Here is a 17,195-nt window from a genome sequence, read left to right on the forward strand (position 1 = left end):
TTATAATAAAGCCATTCATTGGACAATGTAGCGTTTTCTGTCTGTGGAAATGGTGTGTATGTAAGCTAAGTTTTCATTGGCCGAATTTCTTTAACCAGCCCATCTTCGTAAAAGCGTCCGAAGTCTTCCGACTTCTATTCATTAATGAAAAGCTAGCTCGAGCACTCGCCATTCTCCGAGATGCGCCTCATTTCCAGACCCCCTCTTAGAAGTCTGTTGGGATATTGGGCAAGAAATTTGGACAAGATGGCTTCTCAAGGACGAGATCTGAGGAGATTTGTTGAATTTGGACGGAAAATTATTGGTGTGGGGAGAAACTACCGGTTTGTGTTATCTAATCGTATTAAAGAGCAAGTAACGCATCTTTTCAAAGCTTAGTTTGTTTCAGTGTTATTTTTACGTTTTACTGTAATTTAGGCCAAATGGATCACCCCAGCAACCCCCGCCATCCGAGGACCCACTAATTTTTCTCAAACCTTCGTCCACTTACTTGAAGCCAGGAGGTAAAATCAGGGTAAGTTGAAGAACCTAGCCATACTTCTTCATGTGATGCACTTTGATTGACTTGAAACTGAAGGAAATCTCAAAACGTGATGCCTGTAATAAGACCCTTCCGCGTTTTTAGTCTCCCAACTTTTGATAAGGACCAGTTAGCGAATATCCATCTACACTGTACTACTGGAAAGAGCGCCTTCAAATCAGTAAACTTGCCAAGTTTTAGAGTGATTTGTCAGATGCGAGCGAAGATATGGCTCTGCAAAGTCGCAAAATATTTCCAGACGCTTGTACGGTGGGGGCACAAACTTACTCCCCCTGCCCCACCATAGAAACGTCGGTAAAATCTTGAGACTTTGTGGATGCATATCCTTGTTACTTCTCAACATATCGCTCTCAAACTTGACAGCTTTATTGATTTTCAGGCATTCTTTCCAGCAGTGTTGATGGATTTTAGCTAACTGGTCCATGTCAAAAGTTTAAAAAAACGTGGAAGGGTCTATTGAAAACTGAAGGGAAGTGGGATTGGGCGGATCCAGGTGAAGGTGTAAGGTTGGGTTGCATCTCTTGAATCCACTACTGATATTTTATAATGTTTTAATTTCCAGCCTTGTTTACTGACCTTTGTCATACAATCTCCCATTGTCCCTTCCCACCAACCACAGTAGCTCAGTAAACAGGACTGGAAACTAATTAAAATCATTATAAAATCTTATCAGTGGATTCAGAGTGGTAAAAGGGGGATCCCAATTGTGAGTCACAACTGTTTCTTTTCTGAAATCATAAATCAGACATACAGTCAAGGGCATCTCGCAAATTACACCTTGTGAGTTATTTCCTGCTGGAAATTCTATTTCTGTGGATCAGACTTTCTCAAAGTCCGTTTTTGTGGGAGTGGATTTGCATTGCATTTGGCTTCAGTAGGCTAGTTGTCAAAATTTTTAACCAGACATTTACCATCAGCAGTGTTGTTGCGGTTCATGAATTGCAAAAAGTCCTATTTAAATTATGCAATTCTTTATGAGCAGCAGCTTTGTGAATTGGCTGGCTGAAACATAGTACCTTAGAAGTGAGGTATGTGATCATAAAGGGGTGTTCATTTTTCAAGTGTTTTTTTCCTTAAAAAAAGTTTCATAAAAATTCTCAGAAGAACCTTCAATTAAAAAAAAATCGACCCATATTTCACATTGTAATCAGTAAGTTTATTTGTTTGGGTGCAGAAGTTTATAATTTTAGGAATTTATTCTAGAGGGATGTTTGGGTGAGGGGAGGTGGTTATTTTTTAAGTAAAATTGTGGTATACTATTGCACTGTTTGGAATTTTTATTTATCGTTGTCGTTTCTTTTGATATAACAGATTCCTGTGGGCCGTGAGCAGATTTATCATGAAGTAGAACTAGGTGTGGTTATTGGTAAAACTGGAATGAACATTTCCCAGTCACAGGCAATGGAACATGTTGGAGGATATGCACTGGCTTTGGACATGACTGATTTTGACCTAATTTTGAAAAAAGTGAGGGAATTAACCTTTTCAACATTTCAATATGATGAAAAACTAAAGAGTAGATTAGTCAGGCAAGAAAGAAAGTGACTGATCATGATGTCGTGTGCTTGTTTATATTTTGTTACATCTATCAAATGAATGTAAGTCACTTTCTGTGTCCCAGTGTTCATTAAGGGCCAGACCCGAAACATTTGAAACTTGAATAATAACAGCATCAAGGAAAGAGTTAATAAATGATGAAAAGGATGACAATAGTGATGAGGGTGAGGGTAATGGTGATGATGATGATGATGATGTTAATGATGACAACTTCATGAAAGAAAGCATGCTGTCTTGTATTTGACTGTCTTAATGGAACTGCATGTTCTCTCCATTTAAGAATTATTTTCAACGATTGAATCATAACACTATAAACACTAAAAACAATGGGAAAGCAGCAAAATTGCCCAAGGTCACACTGGATTTTACGCGCCATAGCTTTTATTCTTTAGGTGCCTCGATATTTAATTCATTGCCTTTAAGTTTGAGAAACATTAATTCTAGAGTATTATTTAGGAAATCTTTGGACGATTATTATCTGTAAATTTTTACCTTAGTTCTAAATTAGTGCATGTTTTGCTTTTACATATTTTAGTTATTCTTATATTAAGTTTTTAATTCTTAGTCATAAGGGCCCTGTTGATAACAGTATTCTATACTGAAGGGTTATCCTGTATAAATGTTCGATTATTATTTATTATTATTATTATTATTATTATTATTATTATTATTATTATTATTATTATTATTATTATTATTATTATTATTATTATTATTATTATTAGTACTCATGACAAAGGCTTTCCATTCATAGGTACAATTTTAGCGCTTCATTATTTTATACTAAGACTCAACTTGAGTCAAGGTTTGGGAGATGCTTGGATCAGCCTGGCCATGAGTATACATTGCTCCCAGGAGGGCAAATAGTGCTGGGTGCTTTAGTGTTCGCACTCAAGCTTTGATTAACGGTAGTTGATGACTGATTAACGGTAGTTGTTGGATACTTTCTGATCGCTTCTATTCAAACTCAGACTCTCACACAGCTATTTTTAGGGGAGTTTTGTAAAACAAATGCCCATAAATGACTGCATTGATGGCTGATTTAGGACTAGCCTTTCATAAAGTTAGAAATTTCGGGGCAGAATTGGCAAGTCCCTTGTTCACCTTTATTTCATTAAAGACCATTTGAAATAAACAGCCCCATTTCTTGGCTTTATATTACCAGTATTTCCCCACTGATGTACCTTGATCACCCCTCGGTTGTGAATCCCATTCTGATCTAAACATGAGTGACTCCTGGTTCTTCTGGCTAACAAATATGTCACTACTGATCCACAGAATGAAGCAGCAGCTATCACCTACCCTTGGGCACTCGCCAAAGGTTTTGATACAGCAACACCTGTTGGCAACTTCATACCTAAATCAGATATTCCAGATCCAGATGATGTGCGACTGTGGCTGAAGGTGGACGGTGAAATGAAGCAAGATGGAAACACGCAAGACATGATTTATAAGATTCCTCATTTGATTAGTTTTGTGAGTCAATATATGACACTGGAGGAAGGAGATCTGATTTTAACTGGGACTCCAGAGGGGGGATCACCCGTGAAAAAAGGCCAGGAAATAGTTTGTGGTTTAGGTGATAAAATGGAAATGGCATTTCCCATTGCTTTGTGAGTAAATCTTCATCAAAAATATTTTTCTTGACTGAGTGCTGCTTCAGTCAGCGAGCCTTACTTTGAGAAAAAACTGTTTATGCAATTGTATCAAGAGTAAACATGGTTTGTGCGAACCAAAAGAGATACATGAGGTTAGTTAGTTTATATGAAATCTACAGTAATTGGGGCACAGTTTTGAAGAATGGTGTTTGTCAGAAGATTTTAAAACCAAGAAAATTCAAATTCTTAAAATAACTGTAAGCACTCTTATCATGGAAAGGATGTCTCACTTCATTGTGCTGCACTACATACTGAATCTTAGTCTGCATAGCTGTCAGTATTGTTTGCGCTTTTACAGGATTGTTGGGGGTTTCACCTTCTTTAAAAAAATAACCAAGCTGCAAAACTAAGCAGTGAGCAGTGCCAAAAGGGTGTTGGGGGTTGGGGATTGAAACCATTACAGATTTTAAACATTCTTAACCATCAAGGACCTACTTTCTTTGATGAAAAGGGATTGGAGAAGGGCAGGCCCACAGGGTTCCTTTTTCCCTGGGGGGGGGGGGGTACTCCCTTATATGGGTTATATAGGTATGTGCGGCCCCAAAGGGTATGGTTTTTCAGCCGTTTCGGTCATAAATAGGGTATCAGTTTTAGCCATTTTGGTAATAAATAGGGTATCAATTTTTGCACTCTTGTTTTGAATTCATTTTTTTTTTAGAACAAGCTACCTCTTCATCATGTTTACGGCAACTGTGTACGTGCTGCAACAGCTTTTCACGCGCTCCTGTAACGCGCCAGGCTCCAGTGGTTTTTGAAGTTGACCAGACACTATAAACTGAAGAATGTTTGGTCAGGTCATTAATAGGGTAGGGAAAATCGAAGATTTTGGTCATAAATGGGTAAGGGTTTTGGGAAGCGGGCTGCACACCCCTACCCAATTTTTTTGGGAGTACTCCCCCCAGGCTTTTTCCCTTGCCTATCTCCCTCCCTCACACTTCTTGCTCTTTTTTGCACCATTTATATTTTCCATGCTGTCATGGAGGCTACTGATGACATTCCATGGCGTGGGTATGGATTTCGTTCTGGAACTGCACAATCTACAGTCATGTACAAATTCCATCCTCTTGAAAACATAGAATCTTAGTGTAGGAATTAATCTTTTGTCAACTGAGAAGAAAGGGCAAAATTGTCTAAATAAAATCCTCCTGATGAGGCTAAATTTAGGACCAAATCTTGAAATTTTTTACATTTCACATTAAATGTACGAATACGAATTTTAAAACAGTAGCTGATAAAATATAGTTAGTGCTTGCAGACTTATTTCTTTCTGTGTTGTTATTGTCTTTGTTTTTTTGTGTGTGTGTGTGTGTGTGTTTTTTCACCTCAGCGTGTTGTGCAATGAAGCATAATTTTTGTAAGAACTGTTCTAGAAGCCTGGTGTTATTAATTTGTCAAATGTACCATATGCAGTAAATAAACCCTGTTCCATGGCATGAAGTATTCCATGCCAAATAAAAAATATAGTTTCAAGTTGTGAAATTGGGCTGCTTGTATATTTTGAGAACTGCATGTATTCAGAAAACATAGTCCGAAGGCCTAACCCTCTATAAAGTAAAATTAACTCCTGCCCCCCCCCCCCCTTCTGCCCCCCGGCCCCACCCCCAGCTTTTTCATAAGGAACTCCTTGAAACTTTGGGTGAAGTTGTATGGACAAGTGCTGAAAACGCTAAACTTTGGATTGGAGGTGAACTGACAGTTCCAGTCCCAGTTCCTTTATGCCCTCACTTTGTATCTTGGCTCCTGTGCGCTTTCTTGAGGTTTTCCTGTCAAAAATGTCATTTGATCTTGCGAATGGCCAAAAATCGCCCATAGTCATTCTGGAGCTCAGAAGGCCTTTGAGTTGACTCGGTTTTTAAGTCACAATATTCTTGTCCAGCCACTTGTGACAAGCTGGATAGTTCCTCAGTTCAAAGGTTATAATTTTTTTCATCAGTCTGTCGCTAACTCCCTTGAAGGTAGATACCTCGCTAAGACTGCCTGAGGCAAAGGTGATTTCCAGTATTTTCTCGAAGACATGGTACTACACTTTTCATTTGATGGATCATTGTACAATCAAAGACTAGTTCTCATTGGTCAAGTGTACATCGATAAAAATGGCAGCCCACTTCGAAGGTTTATGGAGTTTTGGGCGGAAAGTTGTTGAAGTAGGAACAAATTTCAGGTTTGGAAACATAAAATGATAGGAACACCATGCAAGGCACAACAAAATGAACTTTTTCATCTTTATTTGACAGAGAACACGCTGCGGAATTAGGAAATCCTATACCTAAGAATCCATTAATATTCCTTAAACCACCATCAAGGTACCTAAAGCAAGGCGGCAAAATTAAGGTAAAAGTCTCAAAAATATTAAAAAGTCTTTCTCAATTTCATATGTGGTGTCACGACTGATAGCTATGATGAGGTTAGGATAGGGGCATTTGATTGCCAAAAAAGGAACTGACAAGGGTCATTTGAACAATCTTTTTGTCTCAGGGGTGCAAATTAATGCACAGCCAATATATATGCACAGCCCATTCCCATTCCCTTATGCATACTTTTAATATGTTCATCATGAGAGGAAGAGAACAACAGTACTAGGAACTAGGCTGCTACTGCAGGATTTTCATCGGATGTCTTAGTCGTCTCTAATTATTGTTAATATCCCACATACTGCCTATACTATATTGGGATACCGATTGGTTGGCACTTTTATGTAATCATCACTGGAAAACACTTAGTTTTCCTGTCTAAATATTTGTATTTTGCTATGTTTATATCTTTTTCCAGTTTTAAACTTTGCAAATGTTATTGGTATAGTGAGAAATGTAAGATTTTAACTTTTTTAAGTCTTTTTCTCAGATCCCTCCAGGCTGTAACCAGCTGCATCATGAGGTAGAACTTGCTGTTGTGATTGGCAAAACAGGAGCATCCATTTCAGAATCAAATGCCATGGATCATGTAGGAGGATATGCGCTTGCTATAGACATGACTGCTCGAGATATTCAAGATAAAGCCAAGAAACATGGCTGGCCGTGGACATTTGCTAAAGGATTTGACACTGCATTGCCTATCAGTGAATTCATCCCAAAGGCAGAGATTCCAGACCCTGATAACGTTCACCTATGGCTCAAGGTTGATGGTGAAATGAAACAAGATGGCAATACACAAGATTTCATCTTCAAGATCCCTCATCTGATAAGTTACATCAGTCTGAGGATGACTCTAGAGGAAGGGGATTTAATTTTGACAGGGACTCCACAGGGTGTGTCACCAGTCAAACCTGGCCAAACTATAGTGTGTGGTCTGATGGATAAAATTGAGATGACATTTCCTGTCATACAATAGAAAAGAATAAATTAAAGCAAACTGTGTCTCAGTGTTTAAATTTACTCAATTTTCCTAAGTTACAACAGCATAATATTACTATTTTAAGTTTAGTAATATGTGTAACTTTATCACTGTATTAACTGCATTTAATAAACAATTAAACTAAGTCATTCACAGTTATGTAACCCAAGCAATTGAAGGGCTGAGTGCATAACAATCTTCTGTCAAATTTTAGGTTGATTTTTCATTTTGCTCAAGAAGTGCCCTAATTAGTAAATTAATTAATTATAATGTGGCCTTTAATTTTCTCTGAGAACATTGCTCTTTTTTTGTGCTGGTTTACGCTTAGTTTTCAAGAAAACAAGGCCAAGCTATCGAGTCATAAATTTATTTGAGAGAAAAGAAAAAAGCGGACACATGCTTTGCAGCGAAGAAATACAACACATACATTGTTCTTTGATTAATCAGAAGGCCACATGCAAACATTCAGTCACTTTTTGAGTGAAATGAAAAATCAACTTAAAAATATAAATTTATATAAGATGGTTGTGTATTCATCCCTTCAATATTTATAGTGAACTCCTCCTAATAATGAGCCTTAACTGGAAACAAATTAACCCTTCACAAGTATAAACGCCAAAAAAAGTTCTTTGATTTACTATTAGCCTTTAAGGGTGTATTTTTGGAATTCGTAGCTTATTGTAAAAATCAAGAAAATTAAATATCAATGCATGACAAGGTAATTTTGATTGCTACAAGGACAGAAAGATTTTATGTTAGTACATCAAGATGCGATCAACATTGAAGCTAAACTTCAGTGTTTATGTTGTTGTGGAAACATTTGTTATTATTGTTTTAGTGGTCCACTTATTTTATCATACTAAAATATACTAAGTATATTTTAAAATAACTCTTATTTTATGCTTGACCCCACAAGCTTTTAGCTTTAAAATCGATCAAGTGAAAATTAAGGCTATCTGTCTGTCTGTCTACAATTGCTTTACGCCAATGACTGAAAAGCTATCACCTTCAGGGTAACTGTCATTCATCAATGTCGGAATCAATTGATATTGGATCATTGCATGATGGAAAAGTAAACCGTGACAACCTTTGGATGTGCATCAGATTCACTTATCTTTAGCTCCTTCATTCAGCTGTACATCGGCATCATGATGCCTTTGCACAATCACATCTGCTATTTGATTCTCTTCTCCTGAGATGGTCACCAATTCATACTTTCCCTCTAAGTCTTTACAACCACCCAGAATTTCTTTCAGTTTGTGGACGAACAGCATCACCTGTCCAAATAAACAAGAAAAATAAATTATTACTGTTATGCCCATTATACTGTCTTTGTACAAGGCATTCTATGGTAGGGGGTACTCCCCTACGCTGCATATCAGGTATATGGATATTGTGGCTCCAAACAGTATTGGTTTTTGAGCCATTTAGGTCTGAAATAGGATCAGGATTTGGCGAACTCAGCCATACACCCCTGCTTAAAATACCGAGGAGTACCCCCACTGTAGCCTGTGCACAGGCTACCCCCTGGGAAGGAAATTTAATTTTGACAAACAGAAAATACCCAACACATGGAAGATCGTTGGAAATTCCAAGGGCAGCCTTTATAACTAAGCAAAGTATAAAACTAAACTGGAATATCCACAGAGTGTTCCTTCAAAGATGCCTTTCTCAACCCTTGAAATTCATCCTGATCATCATCATGGTAGCATGTGAAAAGTATAAATACAGTTTCTGGCTGAGGACCATCACTGATTACAACAACCTCCCAAGTGAGATTACGACACTGGAAAGTGGAGCGATGTTCAAACTGGTAGGCAATGCTCACCTTGTGTAATTACCTTATTCATTTTAATTACTTGTTCTATTTGTAGCTTCAAAACAAAAGCACTGACTTGTTTTATTTTTATAGCACTGCACTTGACTTCCAAACTGTCCAAGTGTCTCAGAATCTTGCAAGTCAAATGTAGATTTGGAGGGGGCTTCAACCCAAAAACCTCTCATGGAAAGGGAAGTGCAGGGTAATAGTCGATTTTGGCCCTTCCCCATTATAAACTTTTTAAATATTTCCCCCAACAATTTGCCATTCTGAGTAAAACAACATACCTGCTCATCTCGCTGTTGGCGGCTCAATCCAGCCTCTGGGTTTTTAGACATGTCGTACAAGGACATAAGCGGGGTAGCATATTCCATGATGACGTGGTATTCGTCTACCTCCCCGGAATTGTCTCGGCGTGGCATCTCTATTCGGTGCACCGTGTGCTTGTAAGGCCTCTTGAGTATCCCACCTCTAGTAATCTCCAGCGGCTCGAGGGCACCAGCGCATTTCACTCTTGAGTCAGACTTCTCAATTGTATCGTAGGTGTAGCAGGTTTTAGGCAGCAGGATAAACAGCTTTTTCTTGGTGATTTTCTCACGGATTTCCCTCTTGGATTTTGTGATCTGATTTTCCAGTTCTGGAAGCACCAACTTCAAGTAGCCGTAATAGTAGCTCCAAGCGAGACCATCTGCCACGTTTTTGTTTTCTTTCTCGTTGATCTGCGATATTTCCACGATGGAAAGATCTCGGAAACCAACAAGAAACAACAGCTGAGGGACTACGAAGCAGTTCAGCAAAAACAAGATCACGTAATCTGGACGGAAGAAGGTGTTGTAATTCTTATACAAGGAATAGCATACGATCAGAAGGGATAAAATGGAGACAACGAAAATACTACGGCCATAGTTGAAAGTGAAAGTAGAAGTGAAAACATTCTTCCAACTTCCTTCATATCGAGTCTGTTTGTGTCGTAGCTCTTCGATAAGCAAGCACATTCTTCGCACAAGCTCACCGAGAGTAAAACTCAAGATAAGAGGAGCAGTTCCGAAGATCAGCAAATCGATTTTGTCTTTGCTTTCTTCTGCTCCTGAAGGCTGTGCGACTGTTATCCCGATAAGGACAGCAACAGAAATTACGATCACAACTGCGGCAGAGATCACAGCATAATTGCCACGAGGCTTGGAAAGTGGTCCAAATCCATTATTCTGCTGTTGTGGATCCATGACACAATCAATTATTTGAGCGATACACTCCTCGACTCGATGTTTCTACAGGAGATGAGGCGTGGTCGTGAATAATAAATTCCGTCTTTTAGCTACTTGGAAACGGGGAATCCCCAATTGCAAATTATTATTTTGCCAGAAGACGTCATTCACAACCTCGTTCCCGTCGAGGGAGGAAGAGAGAGGAACCTGGGAGCGAGGTTGCGTCATTCAACTGTTCCAAATATCGAATAATTATAATAATGATAATAATAATAATAATAATAATAATAATAATAATTAAATAATAATAATAATAATAATAATAATAATAATAATAATGATAATGATGATAATAATATTTTTATAGCGCCAGTACCCTTGTATTGCAGTTCAAAGATGCTTAACAAAAAAAACTTGTTTTTTAAGAAAAAAAACAAACAAACAAGTTTAGCTTTATACCTGAAAAGCCATGCAATTACACTGTAAAATGAAGAAGGATGGTGTTTTTAGTTTTGTGATATCTTCTCTCGTTGAAGAGATATAATTTCACTGGGAAAGAGGTTAAGATATTTAATTTATTGTAATATGCAAATGAGGAAATGATGACGTCATTTTAGTGGTAACAGCATGGAGACAACTCACAAAATCATAAATTTCTTTGGAAAGAATGTGCCTACGTAATTGAAACTTGGCAACAGCATAATTTGCACCACAAGAAAGACACAGGGTGGTCTATAAAATGATAAAAATACAAAACTGAATGCAAGGCTGGCACTACGGCAAAGGGCAGATTTATTAGTGGCCAATATTTCGACTAATAGAATTAGTCTTCCTCAGGGCCAGAGCTATACTGAAGGAAAATATAATAACGGCTCCTTAAATTAAAGTTTGAAAAATACATGGAAAAACATGATTGGCTAACACATGATATGATGACAGCGTATTTGTAAATATGAGATAACAAAAATATACTAACGGCTCCTAAAATTAAAATTTGAAAAAATATATGCAAAAAAATGATTGGCTAATACATGACATGAAGACAGCGTTCTTGTAAATATGAGATAACAAAAATATAGAAGTGTATATTCAAGGTTCAGCGTTCGTTTTTCCTGTTAATGCCTTCTGGAGATAACGTTTTCCCTCTATGAATTAGAAAAGCCTCGCGTGCCTTCCGGCGGGAGGCATTGATGGTGGGTTGTAGTTCGAGAGGGATAAGTCGCATGTCCGCAGAAGAGTGACCTGGTAAGTTGAAGTGTGTAGGGACTGCTGCTGTGGAGTTGGCGTGATGTGGGTTGTTTGTCGCTTGTCTGTGTTCTGTGAACCTTTCACGGATCGTGCGTTTGGTTTCCCCTATATACTGTTTTTTACATTTTTTACATTCAATCATATATGTAAGGTTAGTAGAATTACAGGTTATATGTTGTTTTATTTGTCTTGTTTCGCCGGTGTTGCTAAAAGTGTACGAAGTTCTTGCATCGTCAATGTAAGGGCAAGTGAGACATCCATGAGTGGAGTTGCAGCGGAAAGTGCCAGAGGTGAGCTTGGGTGTCGTGTTAGGGTTCTTCAGTTTTGCTCGAACCAAAAGGTCGCGAAGGTTTGGTGAACGACGGTAAGCGATGAATGGTTTATCTTTGAATATTTTTTGAAGGCGATCTGTGGAGTTAAGAATAGGTTGTTTCCTGTGAAGTATTTCTTGGATATTGGGTAGTGCTGGGTTATAAGTGATGGTGAAGGGGACTGGGGTGTTGGATTTATCTTTATCATGATTATGTTCCTGTAATGTCTCACTTCTGGGTATCTGTTTGGCTCTTAAGATTTGTTCTTTCACAAAACGGTCTTTATAGCCTCGTTTTGTTAAATATGAGAGCAATTCTGCTGATCGATGTTCGAAGAATTCGTCTTTGGAGCAAATCCGACGTAAACGGAGAGCTAGGCTGTAAGGGATGGCTTTTTTTGTATGATAAGGATGACTTGAGGAATGGAGTAAATACTGGTGTTTGTCTGTAGGCTTGCAATAGAGATCGGTTTCGATTTTTCCATTTTCGAGTTGAATATTAACGTCCAGGAAAGGAATAGAAGTTGTAGATCGTTCACTAGTGAACTTAATAGTAGGGTGGATGTTGTTGAGGTATGTGATGAAGTGGTCTAGCTTTTCTTCTCCGTGTGTCCAGACCATCAGAATGTCATCTATGTACCGGAGCCAGAGAAACGGTTGATCAGCGTAATCCTTTAGTGCTTTTCTCTCAAATTCCCCCATAAACAGGTTTGCGTAAGCAGGTGCCATTCTGGTCCCCATGGCCGTACCATGTTGTTGTATAAAATGTTCGTCGTTGAAGACAAAGTTGTTCATAGTAAGAATCATTCTTAGAAGGTCGCAGATAGATTCCGTAGGGACGGATTTATCAGTTCGTTGGCCAAGAGCTATATTACATGCGTTGATTCCTTCGTTAGTAGGGATGTTCGTGTATAGAGATGATACATCAAGGGTAACAAGTATGGCATTGCTGGGGAGGGCGTCGATGTCTTTAAGTTTGTTTAACAGGTGGGTGGTGTTCTTTACATAAGATGGCAGTGACTGCACCAAAGGATTAAGATGGAAACTAACGAATTCCGATATCTTTTCAGTAGGATGCCCATTTGCTGAGACAATGGGTCGACCTGGATTTCCGGCTTTGTGGATTTTAGGTAGGATATAAAAACGACCAGCTTTAGGATCTTGAGGGGTTAAGTAGTTGTGAGTTTCTTTGTCTATAATGCCCTCAGAAAGAAGCCTTTTGAGGTAGAAACGTACCCTTTTGTTGATACCTTCGGTAGGATCTTCGTTGACTTTCTTGTAGAACTGTTGATTGTTTAATTGTCTGTAGCATTCGTTTAAATAGTCTTGTCTGTCCATCACCACAGTACCAGATCCTTTATCAGCAGGTTTGATGATGATGTCCGTTCGTCGTTGTAGTTTTTTAAGGGCGTGACGTTCTCTGCGGGTTAAGTTGTCACGGATGCGTGTTGGTTTGGCGTTCATAATGTCTGTTTCTAGGGTGTCGATATAAATGTTGAGAATTCGATCACGGTCTGACGGAGGACACCAAGTACTTTTGAGGCGGAATGGATTAGGTGTTAATTCTTGTGTCTTCTCTTCGTTGTAGAAATACTCTTTCAATCGCAGACGTCTTGAAAAATCATTGATGTCAGCTTTAACCTGAGCCCAGTCGATGTGTCTAGGGGTCGGACAAAAGGTTAGACCTCTTGACAAAAGAAGTATTTCATCGTCAGTCATTGTGACGTTTGAGAGGTTAATAACGGTGGATGTGTCAAGGCGAATTGGTGTTTTATTTCTAGAAAAAGAGTTAGATCGGCGAACTCTGCGTGTTTTTCTACGTTTATTTCTTGTGTTATCTTCTTGGTTGTTTTGTGTTGCTGAGTTGATGGGAAGTTGTTGATTTTCCAGCGTTCTACGGTCGGGACTATTACAATCAGTTTGATTTGTTCGCTCAGTGTTTGTGTCCGTGTCTTGTTGATAAGGTATCGTTAAAAATTTGTCAACTTCTTCGATATAAATAGGGAAATCAGTGGGATAATATACTATTGCGTTATTGGCGTTTGACGAGGAGTCTCTTCCTATTTTGGTCAGGTACTTGACATTGAGTGTGGATTGTAAATGAGACACTATCTCAGAAACAAAGTTCATTAGACAGGAAAATGTTTCATGTTCGCAAAGGCCACGTAATTGGAAGTGCAGGTCAACTTTAGTTTTGTTTAGGCTTGTGAGTTTCTTTATGCACTCTTCTTTTAAAAGGCGCAGTTGGAGAAAACCAAGTTGATTTGTGTTGTCATTCCATTTTAAGAAGAAATCTTCACTGACAGGTTCAATAGCGGGGCGTAGCTTGGGCTTCAGACCTTTAGGAATAAATTTCTCTTGCAGATAAAATTGATAAGTTTTAAGATGAAATTCATGTCGCGTGACTTTCGTAGCAGTACGTTTGTACAGATTAAATGTCTGTTTTACCGCTGGTGTAAGAGAAGAAAAATCTCTGGTAAAAGAAAATGGAGGTCCCGGGTTCGGATTGATATCCATAGCGAGTAGGAGAAGCTCATAAGGGATGAGCGTGATCGATGTGCTGTGTAACACCTCTGCTGAAGACTCGACACGAGGTATGAAGCCATGAAAGGTATCGCGATGCTCAGCAGGGGTAGACTTGCAATGTTTCAGCAGTGGTACACAGGGAGACTCGTAAAAGTGTGAGGCCAATATAATGTTTGTGAAGACAATAGCCAAAACGGATATCAGTAGAATGAATGAGACGGGATAACAGCCATCCTTGGTGATTTGTAGAGAGGAGCGAGTGACCTTACCCTTGGATGAAATTGAGATTCGACGGTTATTTTGGTTAGTGAGGTAGAAGGAGCCGATGATTTTCCTCCAAGCACTGGTATCAATGCCCATGATGTGACCAGATGTTTAATTGAGCGGATCCAGACAGGGGACCGGTGGACGCTTGTAGAAGCAAATAGGAAACTTTTGAATGCAGAGGTCCACACAACGCAGGAATTAAACTTGCTGGTAATTTTGCCGGATCTCACTTGTGAAAGACCTCGTGTCAGGCGTCACTTGAACGTGAAAATACAAAACTGAATGCAAGGCTGGCACTACGGCAAAGGGCAGATTTATTAGTGGCCAATATTTCGACTAATAGAATTAGTCTTCCTCAGGGCCAGAGCTATACTGAAGGAAAATATAATAACGGCTCCTTAAATTAAAGTTTGAAAAATACATGGAAAAACATGATTGGCTAACACATGATATGATGACAGCATCGAAGGTATCAACAAAAGGGTACGTTTCTACCTCAAAAGGCTTCTTTCTGAGGGCATTATAGACAAAGAAACTCACAACTACTTAACCCCTCAAGATCCTAAAGCTGGTCGTTTTTATATCCTACCTAAAATCCACAAAGCCGGAAATCCAGGTCGACCCATTGTCTCAGCAAATGGGCATCCTACTGAAAAGATATCGGAATTCGTTAGTTTCCATCTTAATCCTTTGGTGCAGTCACTGCCATCTTATGTAAAGAACACCACCCACCTGTTAAACAAACTTAAAGACATCGACGCCCTCCCCAGCAATGCCATACTTGTTACCCTTGATGTATCATCTCTATACACGAACATCCCTACTAACGAAGGAATCAACGCATGTAATATAGCTCTTGGCCAACGAACTGATAAATCCGTCCCTACGGAATCTATCTGCGACCTTCTAAGAATGATTCTTACTATGAACAACTTTGTCTTCAACGACGAACATTTTATACAACAACATGGTACGGCCATGGGGACCAGAATGGCACCTGCTTACGCAAACCTGTTTATGGGGGAATTTGAGAGAAAAGCACTAAAGGATTACGCTGATCAACCGTTTCTCTGGCTCCGGTACATAGATGACATTCTGATGGTCTGGACACACGGAGAAGAAAAGCTAGACCACTTCATCACATACCTCAACAACATCCACCCTACTATTAAGTTCACTAGTGAACGATCTACAACTTCTATTCCTTTCCTGGACGTTAATATTCAACTCGAAAATGGAAAAATCGAAACCGATCTCTATTGCAAGCCTACAGACAAACACCAGTATTTACTCCATTCCTCAAGTCATCCTTATCATACAAAAAAAGCCATCCCTTACAGCCTAGCTCTCCGTTTACGTCGGATTTGCTCCAAAGACGAATTCTTCGAACATCGATCAGCAGAATTGCTCTCATATTTAACAAAACGAGGCTATAAAGACCGTTTTGTGAAAGAACAAATCTTAAGAGCCAAACAGATACCCAGAAGTGAGACATTACAGGAACATAATCATGATAAAGATAAATCCAACACCCCAGTCCCCTTCACCATCACTTATAACCCAGCACTACCCAATATCCAAGAAATACTTCACAGGAAACAACCTATTCTTAACTCCACAGATCGCCTTCAAAAAATATTCAAAGATAAACCATTCATCGCTTACCGTCGTTCACCAAACCTTCGCGACCTTTTGGTTCGAGCAAAACTAAAGAACCCTAACACGACACCCAAGCTCACCTCTGGCACTTTCCGCTGCAACTCCACTCATGGATGTCTCACTTGCCCTTACATTGACGATGCAAGAACTTCGTACACTTTTAGCAACACCGGCGAAACAAGACAAATAAAACAACATATAACCTGTAATTCTACTAACCTTACATATATGATTGAATGTAAAAAATGTAAAAAACAGTATATAGGGGAAACCAAACGCACGATCCGTGAAAGGTTCACAGAACACAGACAAGCGACAAACAACCCACATCACGCCAACTCCACAGCAGCAGTCCCTACACACTTCAACTTACCAGGTCACTCTTCTGCGGACATGCGACTTATCCCTCTCGAACTACAACCCACCATCAATGCCTCCCGCCGGAAGGCACGCGAGGCTTTTCTAATTCATAGAGGGAAAACGTTATCTCCAGAAGGCATTAACAGGAAAAACGAACGCTGAACCTTGATTATACACTTCTATATTTTTGTTATCTCATATTTACAAGAACGCTGTCTTCATGTCATGTATTAGCCAATCATTTTTTTGCATATATTTTTTCAAATTTTAATTTTAGGAGCCGTTAGTATATTTTTGTTATCTCATATTTACAAATACGCTGTCATCATATCATGTGTTAGCCAATCATGTTTTTCCATGTATTTTTCAAACTTTAATTTAAGGAGCCGTTATTATATTTTCCTTCAGTATAGCTCTGGCCCTGAGGAAGACTAATTCTATTAGTCGAAATATTGGCCACTAATAAATCTGCCCTTTGCCGTAGTGCCAGCCTTGCATTCAGTTTTGTATTTTCACGTTCAACTGACGCCTGACACGAGGTCTTTCACAAGAGAGATCCGGCAAAATTACCAGCAAGTTTAATTCCTGCGTTGTGTGGACCTCTGCATTCAAAAGTTTCCTATAAAATGATGTTGCTATGGCAACACTCATGGCTCCATTCTATTTCTGCTTTGGACCAAACATTGGGTGAAGTTTGTCAAAACGTCATTCCAAT

At 39.0% G+C, this 17,195-nt stretch overlaps 3 protein-coding genes across 4 annotated transcripts in view; 2 read left to right on the forward strand and 1 right to left on the reverse strand.

The window, feature by feature from the left end:
- Positions 1–200: 200 nt before the first annotated feature.
- The window catches only part of LOC146464653 (oxaloacetate decarboxylase, mitochondrial-like), a 40,948-nt gene continuing 23,953 nt past the window's right edge, over positions 201–17,195 (forward strand). Inside the window, exons 1-4 of one of the 2 annotated variants that reach the window (XR_014868437.1) lie at positions 201–323; positions 418–514; positions 1,853–2,008; positions 3,377–4,129. Coding sequence is in view for 1 of the 2 variants with exons in the window: in XM_085129474.1 (XP_084985600.1) it covers positions 247–323; positions 418–514; positions 1,853–2,008; positions 3,377–3,715 (669 nt within the window). In the remaining variant the exon portion in view is untranslated. Of the gene's footprint in view, positions 324–417; positions 515–1,852; positions 2,009–3,376; positions 4,130–17,195 lie in introns of those variants that run through there. The other variant, XM_085129474.1, reaches the window with a different exon arrangement.
- On the forward strand, positions 5,461–7,109 carry LOC146464654 (uncharacterized). The gene is made up of 3 exons (XM_085129477.1): positions 5,461–5,917; positions 5,991–6,087; positions 6,598–7,109. The coding sequence occupies exons 1-3, from the start codon at positions 5,850–5,852 to the stop codon at positions 7,081–7,083; spliced, it is 651 nt and encodes a 216-aa protein (XP_084985603.1). The 5' UTR covers positions 5,461–5,849; the 3' UTR covers positions 7,084–7,109.
- LOC146464655 (stimulator of interferon genes protein 3-like) lies at positions 7,110–10,208 on the reverse strand. The gene is made up of 2 exons (XM_085129464.1): positions 9,193–10,208; positions 7,110–8,363 (listed from the first exon to the last, which is right to left on the reverse strand). Exons 1-2 carry the CDS (start codon positions 10,126–10,128, stop codon positions 8,193–8,195), a joined length of 1,107 nt encoding a protein of 368 aa, XP_084985590.1. The 5' UTR covers positions 10,129–10,208; the 3' UTR covers positions 7,110–8,192.

Source organism: Pavona decussata, unplaced genomic scaffold (genome assembly GCF_977016875.1).
Source record: "Pavona decussata unplaced genomic scaffold, jaPavDecu1.1 SCAFFOLD_161, whole genome shotgun sequence".
Lineage (NCBI taxonomy): Eukaryota > Metazoa > Cnidaria > Anthozoa > Scleractinia > Agariciidae > Pavona > Pavona decussata.